This window comes from Chiloscyllium punctatum, chromosome 35 (assembly GCF_047496795.1).
Source record: "Chiloscyllium punctatum isolate Juve2018m chromosome 35, sChiPun1.3, whole genome shotgun sequence".
Taxonomy (NCBI): Eukaryota; Metazoa; Chordata; class Chondrichthyes; order Orectolobiformes; family Hemiscylliidae; genus Chiloscyllium; species Chiloscyllium punctatum.
In genome coordinates, this window is record NC_092773.1 from 8,559,606 (window position 1) to 8,581,715 (window position 22,110).

General features: G+C 45.1%; 1 protein-coding gene across 2 annotated transcripts in view; it reads right to left on the reverse strand.

Annotated features, from left to right (window-relative positions):
• bin3 (bridging integrator 3) overlaps positions 1 to 22,110 on the reverse strand; it is a 133,210-nt gene that overhangs the window by 65,151 nt on the left and 45,949 nt on the right. For both annotated transcript variants that reach the window (XM_072553905.1, XM_072553907.1), the window contains exon 6: positions 21,185 to 21,225. In XM_072553905.1, the coding sequence (XP_072410006.1) occupies positions 21,185 to 21,225 (41 nt within the window). The remainder of the gene's footprint in view (positions 1 to 21,184; positions 21,226 to 22,110) is intronic.

Genomic DNA, 22,110 nt, shown 5'->3' on the forward strand with positions numbered 1-22,110 from the left:
TGTGTCTACTTCAACGCCAAAAGCATCTGGAGTGGAGTGGGTGAACTTGCACTTTAATGTACCCAAGACTTTAATGTTGTGGCTATTTTGGAGACATGGATAGAGCAGTGACAGGAACGGTTGTTGCAGGTTCCAGGATTTAGTTGTTTCAGAAGATGGTAAAACAGGGGGAGGTGAAGCATTGTTAATCAAGGACAGTATTACGGTGGCAGAGAGGACGTTTGAGGATTCGTCTCCTGGGGTTGTATAGGCTGAGGTTAGAATCAGCCAAGGAGAGGTCACCCTATTGGGAGTTTTCTACAGATCTCAGAATAGTACCAGAGATAAAGAGGAAAGGATAGCAAAGAAGATTCTGGATAGTAGCAAAACTAACAGGGGAGTTGTTATGGGGTACTTTAACTTTCCAAATATTGACTGGAATCGCTATAGTTCAAGTACTTTAGATGGGTCAGTTTTTGTCCCATGTGTTTCCTGACACAGTATGTAGACAGGCCAACAAGGGGCAAGGCCACATTGGGTTTGGTATTGGGTCATGAACCCAGCCAGGTGTTAGATTTGGAGGTAGGTGAGCACTTTGGTGATAGTGACCACAATTCGGTTATGTTTCCTTTCGCGATGGAAAGGGACAAGTATGTAACATAGGGCAAGAGTAAAAGCTGGGGGAAAGGCAATTATGAGGCAATTAGGCAAGATTTCGGATGCATAGGATGGGAAGGAAACTGCAGGGGATGGACACAATTGAAATGCGGAGCTTATTCAAGGAACAGCTACTGCATGTCCTTGATAAGTATGCACCTGTCAGGCAAGGAGGAAGTGGTCTAGTGAGGGAAGAAGTTGAATCTCGTCAAGAAGGAGGAAGAGGCTTTTGTAAAGATGAGATGTGTAAAGATGAGATGTGTAAAGATGAGATATGAAGGCTCAGTTAGGGCACTTGGGAGTTACACGTTAGCAAGGGAGAATCGAAAGAGAGAGCTAAGAAAAGCCAGGAGGGGACAGGAGAAATCTTTGGCAAGTAGGTTCAAGGAAAACCCCAAATATTTCTACAGGTATGTCAGGAATAACAAATCGCTAGGGTAAGATTAGGTCCTCCTTGTAAAATGTCCTAGAACATTTCTAGGACACCCGCACCAACCAACCGCACTGACCTGTGGCCGAAAACTTCAACTCCCCCTCCCACTCTGCCAAGGACATGCCGTCTCCATCATCACTCCCTGCCCACCCGATGCCAGGAGGAAGAACGCCTCATGTTCTGCCTTGGGACCCTCCAACCTCATGGCATCAAAGTGGATTTCACCAGTTTCCTCATTTCCCATCCCCCCAGTTCCAGCTCAGCACCGCCCTCATGACCTGCCGATATTCCTTCCCACCCATCTGTTCCACTCTCCCTCCGACCTATCACCATTACTCCCACCTCCATCTACCTCTCGCACTCTCACCTACTTTCCGCCCAGCCCCACCAACCCCCACCTCCAAATCTCTCCACCCCCTCAGCTTCCAGCTTCATTCCTGATGAAGGGCTTTTGCCTGAAATGTCTATTCTCCTGCTCCTCAGATACTGCCTGACCTGCTATGCTTTTGCAGCACCACACTCTCGAATCTAAGATTAGGGCCAGTCATAGATAGCAGTGGGAAGTTGCGCGTGGAGTCCAAGGAGATAGGAGAGGCGCTAAATGAATATTCTTCATCAGTAGTCACACAGAAAAAAGACAACATTGTCAAGGAGAATACGGAGATACAGGTCATTGGACTTGATGGGATTGAGGAGGTGTTAGCAATTCTGGAAAGTATGAAAACAGATAAGTCCCCATGGACTGGATGGGATTTATCCTAGGATTCTCTGGGAAACCAGGAGGAGATTGCAGAGCCTTTGGTTTTGATCTTTATATTATCATTGTCTACAGGAATAGTGCCGGAAGACCAAGAATAGCAAATGTTGTCCCTTTGTTCAAGAAGGGGAGTAGCAACAACCCTCGTAATTATAAACCAGCGAACCTCACTTCGGTTGTGGGCGAAGTTTTAGAAAGGATTAGAAGAGATAGGAGTTATAATCATTCCTAAAGGAATAAGTTGATTAGGGATAGTCAACACGATTTTTAGGTTGTGCCTCACAAACCTTATTGAATTCTTTGAGAAGGTGACCAAACGGGTGGATGACGGTAAAGCGGTTGATGCAATGTATATGGATTTCAGTAAGGTATTTGATAAGGTTCCCCATGGTAGGCTATTGCAGAAAATACAGAGGCACGGGATTGAGGGTGATCTCGCGGTTTGGATCAGAAATTCGCTCACTGTAAGAAGACAGAGGGTGGTGGTTGATGGGAAATATTTATCCTGGAGTTCAGTTAATAGTGGTGCACCGCAAGGATCTGTTTTGGGTCTATTGCTATTTGTCATTTTTATAAATGACCTGGATGAGGGCGTAGAAGGATGGGTTAGTAAATTTACAGATGACACTAAAGTCGGTGGAGTTGTGGATGGTGCTGAAGGATGTTGCAGGTTACAGAGGGACATAGATAAGCTGCAGAGCTGGGCTGGAAAGTGGCAAATGGAGTTTAATGCGGAAAAATGTGAAGTATTTCACTTTGGTAGGAGTAACAGGAATGTAGAGTACTGAGCTAGTGGTAAGATTCTTGGTAGTGTAGAACAGCAGAGATCTCGGTGTCCATGTACAAAGATCCCTGAAAGTTGCCACCCAGGTGGATAGAGTTGTTAAAAAGGCGTACAGTGTGTTAGCTTTTATTGGTAGATTAGATTACCTATATTAGATTAGATTCCCTACAGTGTGGAAACAGGCCCTTTGGCCCAACAAGTCCACACCAACCCTCCGAAGAGTAACCCACCCAGACCCACGTGGTAGGTGAAGTCGAGATAATCTCAGGGACAGAAGCTGAGATGGACCTGGTCTCTCTTGTTCTTGGCCTGGCTGGTGTACTTCCTTTCGACGCGCATAAAAAACCTTGCCAACATCCTGACTTTCTGTGCAAGAAAAAGCTTTCTGCTGTGTTGGGTGTCTGAAAATGCCCCAGGGGTCAAGCGTGCATATCCCTTTGGATTTTCTTCCAAATATGGTGCACCATAAAACGGAGAATTTCTGGAAGACGTGGCGGCCCTTTTTGGACTACCTGGTCACAGATTTGTCTGCCACGCTCATAAGGGCTTTTACACGGCCATAACAATTGTATTTCAGGACTCAAACACCCAGAGAGGAGGAATGATGAACATTTGAATATGTATAAATTAATGCTCTCGCTGGATGAGAGCTATTGTTTTGTCTCGCTACACCATGTTATTATTTATTAGTTAGTTGATGGTTATTAGTTTCTGCTTATTTATTTATTTTGTTGGTCCTTTTTTCTTTTACATATACATATTTGCATATGAGTGCAGTTCTGTGTTTTTTCTTTGAACTGTTTTGCACTGTATTGTTTTGGATTTGTTGTATTATTTAAAGATCCCTTTTTCAATAAAACTTTATATTAATAAAAGCATTTTGAACAATTTGTAGGTGGGGTGAGGGGGTTGGTGGGGAGAAAGAAGGTGAGTCAGGCATGCACTACCTTATGTTTGTGTTTGGCAATCACAAAGAGATGAAGAAATAGAGTTTGTTTCCATCAAAAACATTGACCTGGGAAACTGAAAATGGATAGGGTTTACCAAGATTCAACTCAAGACTGGCAGCAGATCGTAAGGTTTGCAAACAGTGGCTCACACGGACATGAATTTTAAGTCAGATTGCCTGCACAATATTAAATGAGTAATCAGTAAATGTGTACAGCCACAAGATGTTTAAGGGGATTCATGTGCTGTAGCGTTGTGCGTCTTTTGCTGTTCTTCTAACAACTCTGTCAGATAACAGAATGTTACCACAAACTACTACACCCAAGGACAAGCACTGACGGTTAGCTGAGCGGTGTAATAGCTGGTTGGAATTTTCCTGAGTGCAGTTTGCCTATTTTCCAAAAGGCTGAACAGCCAACAGCTACTTCTGCACTGAAGATTCTTCTTGTACATGATTGAATTACTACAAATGGTTACAACTAATGTGAATCAGTGTGGAGCATCACTGTTGTCTTTGGCACAGCCTTGGTTTGAGACAGAATTTTAAAATCAAGCAGATCCTGACTGCTTTGGCTGAGTGAGACTGGAATGCTGGGTTTGTAAGGTACTCTGGTGATCACTGCAAACCTGGCAACAAGGGTAAGGTTGCTTGTACCAACATCCACCAGGTTACCAACCACAAGATGAGAGGCCGCACTGACCAAAACCTTCAGTTGCTGGATGAAACAGAGAAGGAACTTTCTAGGAATTTCACTGAAGGCTTTTCTCAATCCAGCCAATGGTAAGACAGAGGAGTGCAGCGAAAGCAGGACTGCACTGACATCCCGTCTGGCTGCAGTGACAAACCCTTGCTGGGAGACAAGATCAGGCTGCAAGCAGAGTGACAGGCTTGCATCATCACTTTCAGTCCCAGTGCAAACTGGTGCCAGAGTAAAATGAGTCAATGAATATCGTATTTAAATCTAACAAAGCTTTCATCACGCAAACCCATTTCCAGAGACTTAGGCTGACCCCTAGTCATGTGCAGCACAAGTACTCACTTGTGCAAGCAACATAAAGAAAACTCAGATAAAAAACAGCATTGTGGAGACTGTGTGCTTGGACCTTGCAGGATATTGTCATTGAATTATGCTCATTATGACGAAGGGATCTTATCCACCTTTTCTAATGAGAAAATGTCATAGCTTTGTGGAATATGTGCTGCTTTGACATTTCATTCGGATTGCCGTAGCCTGAAAGATGACTGATGCAGAAAGCATGCAAATTGCCTTTCAGAGTATATAGAATATATATCTTTTTAAAAGAAAGTTTATCCCAGTTTGAAATACAGCCTGTGGTAAAATGTCACTCGGCCAAGCTGCACTGTGTTTGCCTCTACTTGTCCAATTAGCCCTTTGCCATTTACGTAGATTCCACTTGTTTTCAAATGTCATCTTGCATGTTTCGTAAAGATGTGATTTCTTGCGCACAGTGTGAGTTCTGTTCATCAAAATAAAGACAGAAATTAAAGCAAATTCCCAATACTGCCGTTCAGCATAATGCGAAAATCTTTCAAGAAAAGATTTTGAGATTCATACTCTGTAATCAAGTTTCGAGTTTAAAGAGTTCATGATTGACTTCAGTAGACAATACTTTGGTTGTGATAACGTAACTGGGAATTTGAATAACAAAGGAAAGCAATTTCTGAGAGATGAAATGAAAAAAAAGATAAATTCTTCCACTAAAATAAACCTGACTGGGAAACAAGTTGACAATTGCTTGTCTATTTCCAAGTGTACAGGTCAAAATGCGAATTCATGAGCAACAACATGACGTGGTGAGCAATTGATTCATCATTATTGATGTGTGAGACTCAATTACAAGCAAGTTGTCTCATGAAACAATTCAAACAGACCACCTTAAGCCACAAGAATCAAAGACATTTCAGCCAAGCCAAATTCTTGCCCAATACCTTGGACATCACTTCTAAATCACTTCTCCAAGAAAACATTATCACCTTTTCAAATTCATGAGTTATAATTTCCCAAGGCTTGTTAATTAAAATAAACAAGTTTTATGACTGTGTGTGTGTGTGTGTGTGTGTGTGTGTGTGTGTGTGTGGTTCATGTACAATACTGTAACACAAGTAAATGTGACAGGAGAAATATCCACAATAAAATACAAAGTTTGGGTGCCCAGAGTTGTCTGGAACCTTGCTGTGTGCAAATTGCCCTTCTTCTCACATTGCAAAATAACTATTTCAAAAGCTAACATTGAATGCAAAGATCATAAAACATGTTATTTATGTTAAATAGTGTGGCATATATCAGCTTAGTTAAATTTACGTTTTTTTTAAAACACAAGTCCTGAAGCAGGGAGGGGAATGATCTCCAAATTAAACATGGAGCCTCTACCTCACACTGAGTCAGTGTGAAATGGTGGGATTACAACAAAAGGCACATCATGATAATTTGACAAAATGTGAACTTTTGACATACTTGGTTCACACTGAAAGGGAAGGGATGGTCAGTCAGAACTGCTCCCTGCTGCTAAGGTAATTTTAAGTTTGAAATATTTGCTAGAAATGGAAAATATTCCCCAATGCCCAGGTCAGTGAAAACGTTCCAATAATCTGTCTTCAGTGAGTCAATGTTCCTCTTTTTGAATCATTCATAACATTCGATGTGAGGGAGGACTCAAAGAGAAACCTTCCACCTCTCCTGAAGAAAAAAGTCACAGCAGATGTTTTTTACTTAAAATACTGGTTTATGCCGAACTGACGTTACATCACATATCCATCAAAACCTTGGGAAAGCATTCATGAATCACTGGCAGGTTTTGATCCTGAACTGAACCATGAGCCACCTCACATGGGATTTGAGGTCTAACGAGCCACTTACCTGAATATTAAGCAAGGAACCTTTCCAGGAATTATTATCTGTTTTCTTGCTTTTACTGAAAGAGTTACTCCTGCAACAATCGCTGTGAATTGTCAAGTGCTGAGACTGTGGCTGCTGTTTCCTGCACAGCAGAATGTTTTGCCATGGGAATGGAGGTGGGTTATTTCTTACAAAATGGATTTTTCATATTAACCATATAATTAGAGACCTACATCCACTCCATGTTATGTTATAATATGTAAATTACTTCACGGTAATGATTATAACACTTCAATCCTGGAAAACTCTGCTGTTAGGTCAGGGAGAGAACAAGGAAGAGACATGACTGCCAGACAAACTTGCAAAATGTTTTCTGTCAATATGAAGTGGGAGGATTTTCACAGGAATATTCATTCACCACCATCAGCTGGCCAGTGTCAAGACTGGTACTCCTGTACACGTGCACATCCAGGAGCTCAGCTCTCACAATACTTGGCTTTGACAGATGGGGAAAGAATAAGTACAGTGATAACTGGTAAGGTGAGTAAATGCAGATAGCACTGTTTTGTTTGGAGAACTTTCCCTTCTAGTACAAAGTGAGGACTGCAGGTCACTGTCCTCTTGATCTGTCCATCTTCTTTCCCACCTATCTGCTCCACCTTTCCCACTGACTTACTGCCCCCAGCCCCACCCCCACGCTCCTATTTATCCCTCAGCCCCCTTCACCACCCCACCCCCAACATTCTTGATGAAGAGCTGATTCGTGAAGTATCTATTCTCCTGCTCCTCGGATGCTGCCTGACCTGCCGTGCTTTTCCAGCACCACACTTCGACAACTTTCCCTTCTCGGCCACTTGTCAGTGACACACCTTGATCACGTCACACTCTGCTCCCAACTAGAATCAACGCATACTCAACAATTCCGATAGCCCATCGTGCTCCTTTTTTTGTTCTGAACCTATCAGCCTTCCTGCCAGTTAATCACTCCAGCCCTTTGAACGTCACAGACCTTCCCCAATGTTCGATCCTGCCTTGCCACTCCCTCCTTTCTCCGGTCTGTACTTGCCCAAACCTTGCCATGCATCTCTGCTGTTCACACAATTTCCGGCTCTGATGAAAGGACATGGATCTGAAACATCAATTGTTCTGCCTCTCCAAAGCTGCTGCCTGACTGGCTGAACAGCTTTTCCTCTGTTAGGTCAGAGTCTGCAACACGTGCAGGATTGTGCTTTTGTCTGGTCAGCTGTATTCAAGACTGCTGAATCAATTTCTGAGGCACTCCTGTGAGCAATCCAGGGGGATAAAGAAATCACAGTGTTCAGCAAAAAAAGTGGCCTTTCCCTCCAGTTTCTCTCCACAGCTGGTTACCAGTTTTGAAAATACTGAAGATGGGAAAGGAAAGATGATTGAACGAGAGGGGTTGCCTGGCAGCAGGAGAACAGACCAATGGATCGCCACAAGTTGAGAACCCGAGCAATATTCTGATCCACCAGACCCTTTGCAAAGGAGAAACTTAACTCCAACATGAAAACGATCTCAACAAACAAAGGTGTGACACACCAGTCATTAAGTTCATCCCCAAATATTGGAAAGTGAATTTTGAAAAGACTTCCTCTTTTACAGCATGCCATTTCCACATTGCTGTAATAGTATTCACTGTCACCCCTCAGTCAAAGGAACTAACTGCAGATTTTAGATCAAGAATGGTCCCTCAATTGGGTTGTTGCTTTGACCATGTCCTTCACTCTGCAGTGACAGCTCCAAAATCCAAGGGAAGAACTGACTGAGAAAGCAACTGCATTTAAATTACTGCATTCCCAACCTCCAGATGACTGAAAATTCTTCACAGTCAACTGAGTGCTCCAAGAAGCAAAGTTTAAAGGGTTTGTGCCAATGTTCGGCATTCTCATGTGAGTACAAATGGCCACACAATACAATAGAATCATGGAATCCCTACAGTGCAGATACAGGCCATGCAGCCTGTTGACTCTGCAACAACCCTCCAAATAGCTTCATCAACGATCCCCATGAGCCCACATTTCCCCTGGCTAATCGACTTAATTTGCACATCCCTGGACTCAATGGGCAGTTTAGCATGGTCAATCCAAGCTGCACATCTTTAGACTGTGGGAGGAAACCCACACAGACACGGGGAGAATGTGCTAACTCCACACAGACAGTCGCCCAAGGGTGGGATCAAACATGGGTCCCTGGCGCCCGTGAGGCAGCAATGCAAATGTGTCACCATCCAGTTGAGATCAAACACACCACTGAAGGAGAACTCCAGTTGACTGTTTTGAACCGCGATCCAGTTCGTCTCGTGCTCCATATCCCTGAATTTTTTTTCTCTCTCCTTCAAGTATCTAATAAGAAGGAAAACAATCTTTGCCCTCTTGCAGAAAGCTTCCAGCTGCTTTCACCACAAGAAATAAATCATGAACAACCAATCGCAAAAGCATTTCCATGCTCTCTCACTCATTTCAATGATTAAGCTGTGATTGGTGTTTAGTTGACCGACATGCTTATTTGTTCCCACAGAAGGTTTAAAAAAATCCACTGGTTGGTGCTAAAATCCACAGACAGAGTGAATAGCTGCCAATTAGCTGATAACTTGTTGCTTAGTGACATCGTATCCAAAGAAGCAATATCACTGAACTCATTTCAATATTTCCGACAGCAGTGCATATCAAACTGATGGGATTGCTGGCTTTCAGAGTCACTGATCAAAGTGGGAATTTTTGCCTTCTGACAGTTTCACTGGCGCAGATTTGGATAATAGCGAGCAAGCGAGGAATAGAGTCAGAGGCTGTCAGCGAGAAGCTCAGAGAGAAATTGTGGCAGCAAGCACAAGCACAAGCACGTTTTTAAAGTAAAAATTCCTGAACAAAAAGCTGCCCTGAAATTTGGTTTTGCGTCAACACTGTGCGCTCCCCACACAGATAGGTGGCACTGTCACACATGACTGTCAGGTACAACCCAAAGAAATCCCAGGTCCACGCTTCCATTCAACTTCTTCCAAGTGTTACAGTTTGTCTCGTCTTTTTTTTTCCCCTCCAGGTGCTGACTCATGCCTCAAAAGGTAATCCTGGAGCGACTCTTCTCCACTTTCGGGCTCAGAAACACGACGGTTGGGAAACTAGCTTGACCATGGTGACAGCTGGAGCCCAGTGGTCAGCCGAAGTGGGGAGTTCAGCCGGAGTGACTTTGCCTTCCCGGGACCAGATCACGGAGGCTCAGCTTGGGTTCAGCCCTGTAACTCGGGCTGTCTTTTGTACTTGCTGCTTACTCCTTCACTGGGAAGCTGCCAAGAGACAAAATTGTTGCCCAGTGCTCATTGACCCAACGTGGTGTGACTTCTTGACCTTCTGTCGACCTCGGAATGCAAGTGGCTGCAGCAGCTTTGTCCAACTGGACATATCGCAAATTGCAAAACACAAATCCCAAATCCTATTAGATTAGATTACTTAGATTAGATTACTTACAGTGTGGAAACAGGCCCTTCGGCCCAACAAGTCCACACCGACCCGCCGAAGCGCAACCCACCCATACCCCTACATCTACCCCTTACCTAACACTACGGGCAATTTAGCATGGCCAATTCACCCTGACCTGCACATCTTTGGAGTGTGGGAGGAAACCGGAGCACCCGGAGGAAACCCACACAGACACGGGGAGAACGTGCAAACTCCACACAGTCAGTCGCCTGAGGCGGGAAATGAACCCGGGTCTCTGGCGCTATGAGGCAGCAGTGCTAACTTGGTCAGTGCGACATATTTCCTGAAGTGCATGAGTAAACTCAGCTCTGCTCTGAACAACAAAGTCATGGTTTCATAATCGCTTCATCCAGACTTTCGACTGCATATTTTAAAGTCAAGTTGTAAATCAACCACTCGAGCTCAAGTTTCAAGGTTAAAGCCATACCTCGGCTCGGTCTTTATCCCTGAAGCCCTGGACCAGTCCATAAACTTGGATCAGCTTTAGTGACTCACAACACTTTATGGTAGCACTGACCACAAAACATAACATCTGCTAACCCTCTAACCCACTGCCTTGTTTGGCAATGCCTGCAGAGGAGAAAAATATATTTTTCTTCCAAACAGAATTGCACTGTTTTGAGGTGTCAAGTAAACATTTCTCTCGAAGACACGTGGGTTTCTGCTACAAACACTGTATTGATCCCTCCCTTCTGGGTTAGCTTTTTTCCCTCTCTCCTGTCATTTTAGGTTCCACCCTGAGTACACACCATTCTCCAGCTGTGAAAATGCATACAACCACAGAGTACTGCTGAGTCCATCACTGCTGAATCAAAAGGTTTCTCTTCAGAAATACTGCACTTTGGGGGTGAAAATGTTCCAGTCACAGGTGGGTTAAACGTTAAGACAAACATTCGATAATCTCATTGGAAAGGGTGTGTGTGTGTGCACGCCTGTGTGAGCGCGTCTGTGAGTGAGTGCGAGTGAGTGCGTGCATGTCTGTGTGTGGGGGCGGGGGGGGGGGGGGGAAAGAGGTGTGGAGAGGTTGTGGGTAGCCATTCTCAAAGTGGGCCATGTGGTCCAATTAGTGGCATTTGAAGTGGGGGGGGGGGGCACAGACTGAAACGGTGTATGTTCGTCTTGATTCCCTGTTTCAAAGGGGGCTTAAAAATGTGTTGCTGGAAAAGTGCAGCAGATCAGGCAGTATTAAAGGAACAGGAGAATCGACGTTTTGGACATAAGCCCTTCTTCAGGAATGAGGAGGGTGTGCCAAGCAGGCTAAAAGGTAGGGAGGAGGGACTTGGGGGAAGGGCGTTGGGAATGCGATAGGTGGAAGGAGGCAATGTTCTGCAATCTTCTTCCTGACCTCTCCGCCCCCACCCCCACTCCGGCCTATCACCCTCACCTTAACCTCCTTCTACCTATCGCATTCCCAACGCCCCTCCCCCAAGTCCCTCCTCCCGACCTTTTATCTTAGCCCACTTGGCACACCCTCCTCATTCCTGAAGAAGGGCTTATGCCCAAAACGTCGATTCTCCTGTTCCTTTAATACTGCCTGACCTGCTGCACTTTTCCAGCAACATATTTTTTAAGCTCTGATCTCCAGCATCTGCAGTCCTCTCTTTCTCCCTGTTTCAAAGGGGGGGCCCATGGAAACTGGGAAGAGCTCCTGGGGAGCATGGGGGTGTGTGTGATGAGAATCACTGACAGTGCACGTAGGATAGAGAAAGATACAATGTCCAACGGTGAGGATCTTCACACATAGGAATTACTCAGGTTCAAAGTGAATGTGCACCCCTTGTCGAATATAAATCTGTCATGCTCGTATTCACAAATTCAGTGACAGAGTTCATGATGACATCATGTATTCTGTAGGCAACGTCATGCAGCAGTTTGGTTTTTCCCAGCAGCTGCAAACCTAACAGGATCAATCAAGACAGAGAAGGCATCGGATATTTAAACAGCCTTTAGGAATGCATGCTCTCCCCAAAGTGAACCTACACATCCGTCTGTCCATCCACCCACCAGGAAGTACACTTGAAGCCAATCTATTCTGGCCAAGTGGTTTAAAATGTAACGATTCACAGGCAGAATTTGTTTTTCACAAAAAAACACAACGACTTAATGAAAGGGAAATGTGAATCCATTCAGTGAACTACAGACATGATCCAATGAGTCGTCAGAATGTGAGTGTGAAAGAAAAACTGCAAAGTTTCACAAGAACAAAAAAAAAGGGGAAAAAGATTTCTACCTCTCAACAGGATGCACAAATCAGAAAGCTTATTGTCATCACAATATTTTACTGTCAAACATGATCAATTTTCTGAGAGAGCGACAGAGCAGGGTTGAGAGAAAGGTCAGGTAGTAACCAAACAAAGGGAACTGCCCAGGGATGGACAAATAACCAATGAACGGATTAGTGCAAACCACCTCATGCAATCTTGCTGCAGCTTTGTTCCAGCCACCCAGCGAAGGATCTCTCTCGGAACTGGCAATTACTGTGAGACACAAAGGAAGAGCAGTGAAATGTGCAGGCAGGCTGCTCACAGAATCACTTGGGAATGCTGTTAGAGTTTGTTCGCTTGGTGCCAGAATCCTAAATCCAGGCCACAGTAAAAGGTGTCAGTCAATGAGCTTCAGAACGAGTCAGGGAAATGGCCGGGGTGATCTGAAACTAATTTTCACTGTCAAAACGAGTGTGTGTAACCGACTTAGAGGCTTTCATGTCCTTGCCAGATCCTTCCCCACAGCTGCCCCTGGCTGAGGGGTAACACTACAAGCTGCAGCCACACCAGGAGTTGATGCTCCTGTTCGTGGAAGGCAGCCCAATGCAGCCACGTGGCCGAGTAATGACTTTGTAACAGCACATGCCAAGTACATTGTTGGCTTTAAGTCCTGGCTACACGGCAAAATGGATCGATTATGATACGTGCCACAACAACTCTGCAGTGTTCAGTCGAAGATGACCTGGTCAGAGTTGTCTCATCTCTCCTTGAACACGGAACTCGAGTGCGACCAGTACGTTCATGTTCACATGTGCTTGCTTTCTTACTTGCTTCCCCCTCTGGGGCAGGAACCATGTTGCAGCATTGTTGTCTCTCTGCACATCCCTTGAGTTTATTCCCAGTGGCCCAACTCTCACAGCTCCCTTGCCTGCAGTGACAACACGCTGCCCAACCAGTGCTGCTTCTTTCAGCTCCCAACAGGAACAACTGCCAAGTGTCTAATCTGCTGTTACACTCATGGCACCGCTAGCCTTTCAAAAACAGGCCAGTGTTAATTGCCCTGTCTGACCCCCACCAGGCAATGCCAATGGCAGTCACCTCACGGCATAAGACATCTCGAGGGCTTAAATAGAGTCAGCTGGGAAGAACAATGCAGGCAATTTGGAACACAGAGAGGCATATGGACAAGGACGATCCTTAAACACACAGCTACCAACATCCTCTTGCACTTGTTTGGGGTTTGGTTTGCGGAAGACACCGGACGTCCATGGAGGAAAAGCTTACATAATGAAGTGAAAACAAACAAACTGCAGCAGCCGCGTACACTAATCCAACAGCAAGGCCAGCCTGAGTCTTCGGTACACCCTGCTGCCTAATTACTATAAGCATGGAAAGTAACTCCTTCACTTTGTCACAAACAGCCTGATCTGTTTTGCTTCCTTAAACAACACGGTAAAGTGAATCATTTGCAGCTGTACACCTTGTATCAGAGCTGTGTATTCTTTTGACATTTTTACAATATTATAACACCTTGCCTCAGAGCTGTCAACTACTTTGCTGGTTAACTCTCATTATAAAATAACAAGCAATTACTTTATTTAAACTACCCAGCCTTCTTCTCATTTACTTTACACTGCAGACCTTTATGATGTTTTTGTTTCAAACTTCTCCCGTTTCCTTCACTTCATTCTATACCGTAAATCAGAGCACACCCATCAACCTGGCTTCTAAGACAACCACACTTCCCCAGACTCAACAATAACCATTTGCATTGACTTAACATATCAGCCGATCCCACCTGCCTTCCTTACTCACACTGAAGTTTTCACCAGACAGAGGCATGTGACTGGGCACAGGGGATAAGGAAGTGATATGGGCTACATGTAGCTATATGACATGCTAACATCATTTCTTGGCTGCCACTTCATTTCAGCCCCTCACTTCAATATCAGTGTCAAAGTCAGCTCCTGTTTATGGAGGACCCTGACAAGGTCAACCTCCAGGACAAAGTCCACAGTGACTGAGCAGGTCCCTCCACTCAGTTCACACCTTCTGAAGTCAGGCTGGTGAACCTGCTGCCCTCGATTCTCCAAGTTCACGGTCCACACTGTTGACCATATCTACCCGTTATCTCTCAAAGTCAGGTACCCCAGTCAAAGCCAACAATTAATCGTTGTTTTCAGGTCAGTTCCTCATCGTCGAGGCACATGTCTCTTTAACACACTCTGTTGTTGCTCCACAGAGCTGGGCACAGAAGCGACTCAGGTAGGCAAAGCCTGGACATTGTTCAGATGCAACCATGGAGACAGACAAGTGCAAAGGCAGGATCCTTTCAAACCCACTGCCATTTGCTGCTAATTTGATCCTGGGGCACTGAAGGCCCTTGAGCCTTCCCATTCCCCTTCAGACCGTTCTCCATGCCCCCCACCCCCACCCCAAGGGACATCTCCTATGTCCTCCATGTGACTCACTCAGCAACAAACCACAATATCACATGATCCAATGCTGATACACATTTACAAATACACCCAGTCAAAAGTTTGCCTTGAAAATAAAACTCTGACAACCTCACACTAGTTTCAGTCATAGTTATTACAGTCTGACTAACAGAAGCTTTACCTCTTGACATGACTCTTCATCTTTGTTCAAGTAAATATTCAAAGTTCCGTTCAAAGAGAGAATAAAAATGTCAATCAAATTAAACAACCACTCCACTTGAGTCGGTGTGAACAGACCACTGCTGTGGGAATATCAGAACTCAGCCAGCACCAGGTTATAGTCCAACAGGTTTATTTGGCAGTGCTTGCTTTCACAGTGCTGCTCCTTCACCTAGTTGCTGAAGTAGGAGCAGCACCCCAAGAGGTAGCACAAGGTACTTCCAAATCAACCTGGTGGACAATGACCTGGTGTTGTGTGATTTTTGATCTTGGTCCACCTCAGTCCAACACTGGCACCTCCACATCAGAGTTTAGCCAAGCATTGCTACAAATGCCAACTGAGAAACTTATATTGATGTAATTCACAGACAGACTTAACCACAAGGACTTAAAAATGTGTTGCTGAAAAAGTGCAGCAGGTCAGGCAGCATCCAAGGAGAAGGAGAATCGACGTTTCGGGCATAAGCCCTTCTTCAGGAATGAGGAGGGTGTGCCAAGCAGGCTAAGATAAAAGGTAGGGAGGAGGGACTTGGGGGAGGGACGTTGGGAATGCAATAGGTGGAGGGAGGTTAAGGTGAGGGTGATAGGCCGGAGAGGGGGTGGGGGCGGAGAGGTCGGGAAGAAGATTGCAGGTTAGGAAGGCAGTGCTGAGTCCGAAGGTTGGGACTGAGACAAGGTGGGGGGGGGGGGGGGGGGGGGGGGGGGGGGGGGGGGGGGGAAATGAGGAAACTGGAGAAATCTGAGTTCATCCCTTGTGGTTGGAGGGTTCCCAGGCGGAAGATGAGGCGCTCTTCCTCCAGCCGTCGTGTTGCTATGGTCTGGCGATGGAGGAGGCCAAGGACCTGCATGTCTTTGGTGGAGTGGGAAAGGGAGTTAAAGTGTTCAGCCACGGGGCGGTTGGGTTGGTTGGTGTGGGTGTCCCAGAGGTGTTCTCTGAAACGTTCCGCAAGTAGGCGGCCTGTCTCCCCAATGTAGAGGAGACCACATCGGGTGCAGTGGACGCAGTAAATGATGTGTGTGGAGGTGCAGGTGAATTTCTGATGGATATTAAAGGATCCCTTGGGGCCTTGGAGGGAAGTAAGGGGGGAGGTGTGGGCGCAAGTTTTGCATTTTTTGCAGTTGCAGGGGAAGGTGCCGGGAGTGGAGGTTGGGTTGGTGGGGGGGTGTGGATCTGACGAGGGAGTCACAGAGGGAGTGGTCTTTTCGGAACGCTGATAGGGGTGGGGAGGGAAATATATCCTTGGTGGTGGGGTCTGTTTGGAGGTGGTGGAAATGACGAAGGATGATACGATGTATCCGGAGGTTAGTGGGGTGGAAGGTGAGGACCAGTGGGGTTCTGTCCTGGTGGCAATTGGAGGGGCGGGGTTCAAGGGCGGAGGAGTGGGAAGTGGAGGAGATGCGGTGGAGAGCATTGTCGACCACGTCTGAGGGGAAATTGCGGTCTTTAAAGAAGGAGGCCATCTGGGTTGTTCGGTATTTTCAGCAACACATTTTTAAGCTCTGATCCCCAGCATCTGCAGTCCTCACTTTCTCCGAGCTGAGTTTAACCACATGGACGTCCAGGAAAGAAAACCCATCAAAATCCAATCGGGAATTGGCAGGAATCTAACTGAGACAGTAATTTGAGAGAGAGCATCTCGTTTTTTTATTGGGGAAAAAAAAAGTGGAAATGTGGTTCACTGCCTCAGATCATTCATGTTTCGCAAGATTTTTTTCTGCTTGAACATGGGATCAAAATGAAGAACTTAATAAAGTCTGAGCTCAGTCAATGTTGGAGACACAGTGTGAGTACATGAGAGTTAGAAAGATATCAGTGGCAGGGACAGGAATACACTGCAATACTGACCATTTAATCCTTGTTTCGGAATTCCAGCAACAGTGGAGGTTTGGAACAACAAGCGGCCTTCCTATAACAGCGTTAACATTCTAAAACATGGCCAAGCACTTCATAGTGAGGCGACGGAACATTATTTGACACTTGGCTCCCCCAGAAGAAAATTCATACTCCATAATTCACCATAACTGTGCATCGAACAATGGGAGTTTGTTCGTCGTGTGCTTACAGTTTGCAGATTGTTTGCGTCACAAGCATCGTTTTTGTTCTGAGCTTTTCGTCATGAGCTATAGTGTGTCCATAATATGTGGCTTGGTGTAAACTTTTGTCTTCTAAAGTTCCTACTCAGCACCTTGGAACTTAGATGAAAGATGGCATCCAAGCCCGAGGGCTGCTTGTTGTGGCAACTTGCTTGGAATGTGAGCCAGTTACAAGGCATGCAACTGTACATCTCCTTCACCAGTCAAGGACAGGCAGCAGCAGCTCCCATGGTGCATCACAATTGGCAGGCGGTGACTCTGCCTATCATCCCCCAATAGTATGGTGCCAGAGAATCAGGCCTCATTTCTGGAATCAGTTGCTTGAGTGCAGCAGAGGCAACAGTGCGAGCAATTGGCCCAAGTACAGTGGAGCAAGCCAGAGCCATGCAGCCAAAGAAAATACCACCCAACGGTCAGAGGCATTGCTACAATAACCAGACTGGATGATAAATCACTTTGCAAGTCATGACTGACTTCTGGATGATCCTTCGCCAATCTATCTGTAAGGCTCATTTCTGACCATTGGAGGGCAGTGGGTATGACACAACACTATAACTGCTGTGTTCTCAATGACATTTGATCCTGCATGTATTTAACAGGAGTTGACATAAGTGAACACACAAGAAAAAACACTCATGATTCAGTGCTGTTCAGTGACCAAAGGTATGTCTCTGACTGACATTTGCCACCACCAAAGAGTTCTGTTTCCTGTAGTTTACACTTCCCATATCTGGCAGGATTATGGCTTGAATGAGCTGGTCTCAAATTTATAATTGCTCACAAGGAAGCAAAAAGACAAAATAATAGTTGGTTTTGCAAAACAGTGTTTCGTGTGTGTGTCTGAGCGCGTGTGGGAGGCAGAGTCTTGTTTAGCTGTGCTCAGTGATGTCATTGTTGATGACATGTAAGTTCCTGTTAAATGGCTATCTTCAGAACCAAGCAGCATTGCAAAGGGTTGGCTCTGTGTTTCCATTCTGACTTCAAGTCCATGGGGGCCTGCTTTGCGGAAATTCCCTGTGAATACGAACCAAATTTGGGAAGAGCGAGTGCAGGAAGCAGAGGCACCAACCCATGAATTGCATGCGATTGGCCTTCCTGAAGAGATTCCCACTGGGCCTGGGATATTATTCCGTCAGATCCCCAGACAGCACTCCAGAAAAATTGAGCGCCATTCAAGCAACACTGAAATCAGAAATCCATCGAGCGGAATGAAGAATCCCAAGAGTAAGCAACAGAACAATCAACCAGGCCCATTCATATCCCAAACAGGAGTCCTGACTCTGCTGCCTATTTGCATAGATGAGCAGCATTCACCTTCTTCTTAAAATCATCAACTGAACGTCGAAAACACACAACAGCAGAGCACAGAAACAAGCATCTCAGCTCACCACGTCTGTGCTGACCATGATGCCACTCTCAACTAATCCCAAACAGTTCACATACTTCCCTTCCCTACATGTTTGTGTCTTAAACACATCTGCTCAACCATCCCCCACCTCCCCCCTCTCCCAGCACATTCTGACTACCCTGTGTGTTTAGAACAAGTTGCCAAGCACCTCTCCGTTAAACTTTGTTCCTCTCACTTTACACTTAACACCCTCTTGGTATTTGACATTTCCACCCTGGGAAAAAAGACTGACAATTCACCCTATCCTCTTAACATTTCGATCAGGTCACCCCTCAGCCGACAGCCACCCTCGTGAAAATAATCCAAGTCTGTCTAACCGATCTTCACACTAATCCAGTCCAATCCAGGAAAGACCCTGGGAAACCTCTTCTGCACCATTTTCACAGCTTCCACATCCTTCCTGCAGGGCGGTGATAAAAGCTGAACCTTCCAAATGCAAGAATATACATTTAATCTTGAATCATATTTAATCAAGAACCCATCTCAAATTCCCCTCCAAAGTGCTACTCAATACACCTGACCAAACTATCTGAAGGATCCAAACAGGTTGTGGGTAAGACTGGCTTGTTGGAAGGTTTGGCTGGGGAGGGAATCGGGCACTCACCTGTCTGCAATTTCAAGTAACCGGTGTCCAGCAAACAAGTACAATGATGAAGAACTGAGGAGCAGGAGATAGTCCCCCCCCCCACCCGCCACTTCAGGTTCCTCAAGCTTGTGTTGCTGTTTGATAAGATCACCCTCTTGTTCTCCAAGAATTTCTCGCCTTCATTGCTCAGTCCTTCCAGGGATGTCATGTTGAAGTTGTACAGGACACTGGTCAGACCTGTTTTCCAGTTCTGTGTCCAGTTCTGGTTGCCCCGTTATCGTAAGGATATCATAAAGCTGGAGAGGGTTCAGAAGAGGTTTACTGGATCTTGTCGGGTATGGAAGGTGTGAATGATAAAGAAAGGCCGGATAGGCTGGGACATGCTTCCACTGGAGTGTACCAGGCTGGTAGGTGACCTTATCAAGGTTTATAAAATCATGAGGGATATAGTTAGGGTTAATGATTGTTGTTCTTTCCCGAGCGTGGGGGATTTCAAGATTGAGGCACATTTTTAATGGTGCGAGGAGAGAGTTTTAAAAAAAGACATGGGGGCAACTTGTTTATTTTTGTTTCCACTGAAGGTGGTTCACTTGTGGATTGAGTTTGCTGAGGAAGTAGCTGATGTCGGTACGATTAGAACGTCTGAATTACATTTGGATAAGGACACGGATAGGAAAGATTTGGAAGGATATGGGCCATGGGCAGGCAAGTGGGACAAGTTTAGTTTGGGTCTGTGGTTGGCACAGACTGGTTTGACTGAAGGGTCTGTTTCTGTGCTGTATGACTCTATCTCCCTCTGTCATGAAAATATTCAAAGTCTCTACTTTGACCGGCTTTTCAGGAACAGAGGTCCAAAGATTAACAACCCTCTGAAGCAAATGATTTGTGCCAAAACTCTTGTTTTAAATAGGCAACCCTTGGTATTGAAACAGTCCTTCACAAGAGGAATCGTCCTTTGCACATCCACCTTCAGAATCATTTATGTTTCAATGAAATTATCCTCACCCAGTGGATACAAACTGAGCACAACCAACCTTTCTTCCTGAAACTACCTGCCCAGTCCATGTGTTATTAATTAAATTATTATTAAACCCTTCTGTGAAGTACCAATGCATTCTCATCCTTCCTTCAGGAGGAGACCAGTACTGTGCACAGTACTCCCAATGTGATCTCACCAGTGCAGTGTATAACTGTTCCATGTTCCCCTCACAAACAGGATAACATTACAGTATTTCCCCAAATACCTGCAGCACCTGAATGTTCACCTTTCGCATGCAATGGCTGTTTTTTTACACGGAGGGTGGTTTGCGTGTGGAATGAGCTTCCTGAGGAAGTGGTGTATATGGGTACAGTGACAACATTTAAAAGGCATTTTGATGCGTTCATGAATACCAACGGTTTGGAGGGAGGTGGGAGGAATTTAGCTTGGGATTATGGACTGGTTGGACCGAAGGGTTTGTTTCTGTGCTGTATGGATGGCTTTTGATGGTTTCAACACTTATTTTCCTATCTGTGTTCATCTCTCCAGTTCTGCCCAACTTTGTGCAATTGTATACACCATTTCTTCAAGTTTGATCATATCTTTCAGTGTTTTAGTTAACTGCGTACAGTGGGTTCTCCCCATGGAAGTTTTCTCTCTTCTTGCAGTGTCTAGTCTGTGTATTCTGAAATGTCCCCTTTACTATCTATCACTGCATCTCAAATGACCTATCCATCAAGCAGATTGGCCACTTCACTTCAGTTAGCTCAGTTTTCATGTCCTTCTAACTGCCCTTGCTTAAGTTTCAAAGACTCATCTTGTGGTCCTTCAAATGCTGAGCTTCCTCACTGTCAAGTTGAATGGGTTTTTAAAAAAATATTTTACTCTTCAGTGAGAACAGACAAGGATCCTTGTGACTCAGATTTGTTTGGCTTGTGATTCGCACTCATTGGCTGATTCATATCCAAGCAGCTCCAAACCCACCCCCTCATCTACTTCCTTTACTTCCCACTCCAACGTGCTCAGGACAAGGTTGCTAGCCATTACATCCAGGCTGTGCTGCTGTTTATTACTGGAAGTTCCTCGAGCTAATTCGAATGCTTACTCAATCAAATTCTTCTGGCTTCCACTGTTGACCTAGCGAGATACTTGCTGACTGAACAAGCAGTGATTAATCCATGGCGAGTGGTTTTTAACAACATTCCAATAAACAAGCAAAGTCAGCCAGGCTTTCATTGCATCTACTCAGGTCATTCACCTTGTTTAAACAGATTATCTCAACCTTGATTTAGTTCCACAGCAAGAGTTCAGAGTTTATATGTCACCGTGAAAAGTGTTGCACTTACTTTTTCAGTGGTTCAATGGCAGTTTTCTGAATCTGATTGACCTGATGAAAAAAAACATAGAATTTTTTATATTGACTAACCACATTGAACTGAGATGAAATGTAAAGTGCATGGGTGAGATAAATGGCTAAAGATAGAAATAAACCACAGTGCCAATCATTTTGAGTCAAGCACATGGGACAAATTAAACAGCTTTTACACATGACTACCTTCAGTGTCATCAAATTTAGGGGATTTTCTCAAACACTAAGCAGAAAGCAAGTGACTAATTGACAAGGTTCTGATGGCACAGGCATGATTGAATTGGGCAAGGAGAGAGATCGTGGCCGATAACCCATCACAAACGCACATGTAATTCCGACCAATTAAATCATTAGCTTCCATACTACTGGAAGAACAGGCTGCCATTTGGCCCCTTTTCCCCATGCCAGCTCACTGGTACAATCATCCAATGGCAACCCACTTGACTCTCTTACCCACTTAGAATTTCTTTTTGAAATTTTATTAATTAACCCAGTTCCATTGTTCTTTCAGGCAGGCCGGTGCAAGTTGACTCACTGTCCCCCTGCTTACACGTTCAAGCACTCCCTTCTCATTTTCTCTGGAAAGAATTCACACTTTGGTGCATCTCTGCTTCATCTCCATTCAGGGAGAAGAGCTTCAGTTTCTTCATCTACCTGAAGTCCCTTTTCCTTGGGACCATATCAGGAAACGTCTTCACACCCTCTCCAACGCCCTGACGTCCTTTATGAGGTGTGGTGCCCAGAGCTGAGCTGAGGTTTAACCAGTGAGTTGTAAATGCTTAGCATAATGTCCTCACCATTGCAGACTGTATCTCCATTGATAAGGCAGAGGTTCTCACCTTCCCAACTTGGCAATGTGACAAACACAAAGAGATTATTACAGTGAGGAGTACTAAACTTCAA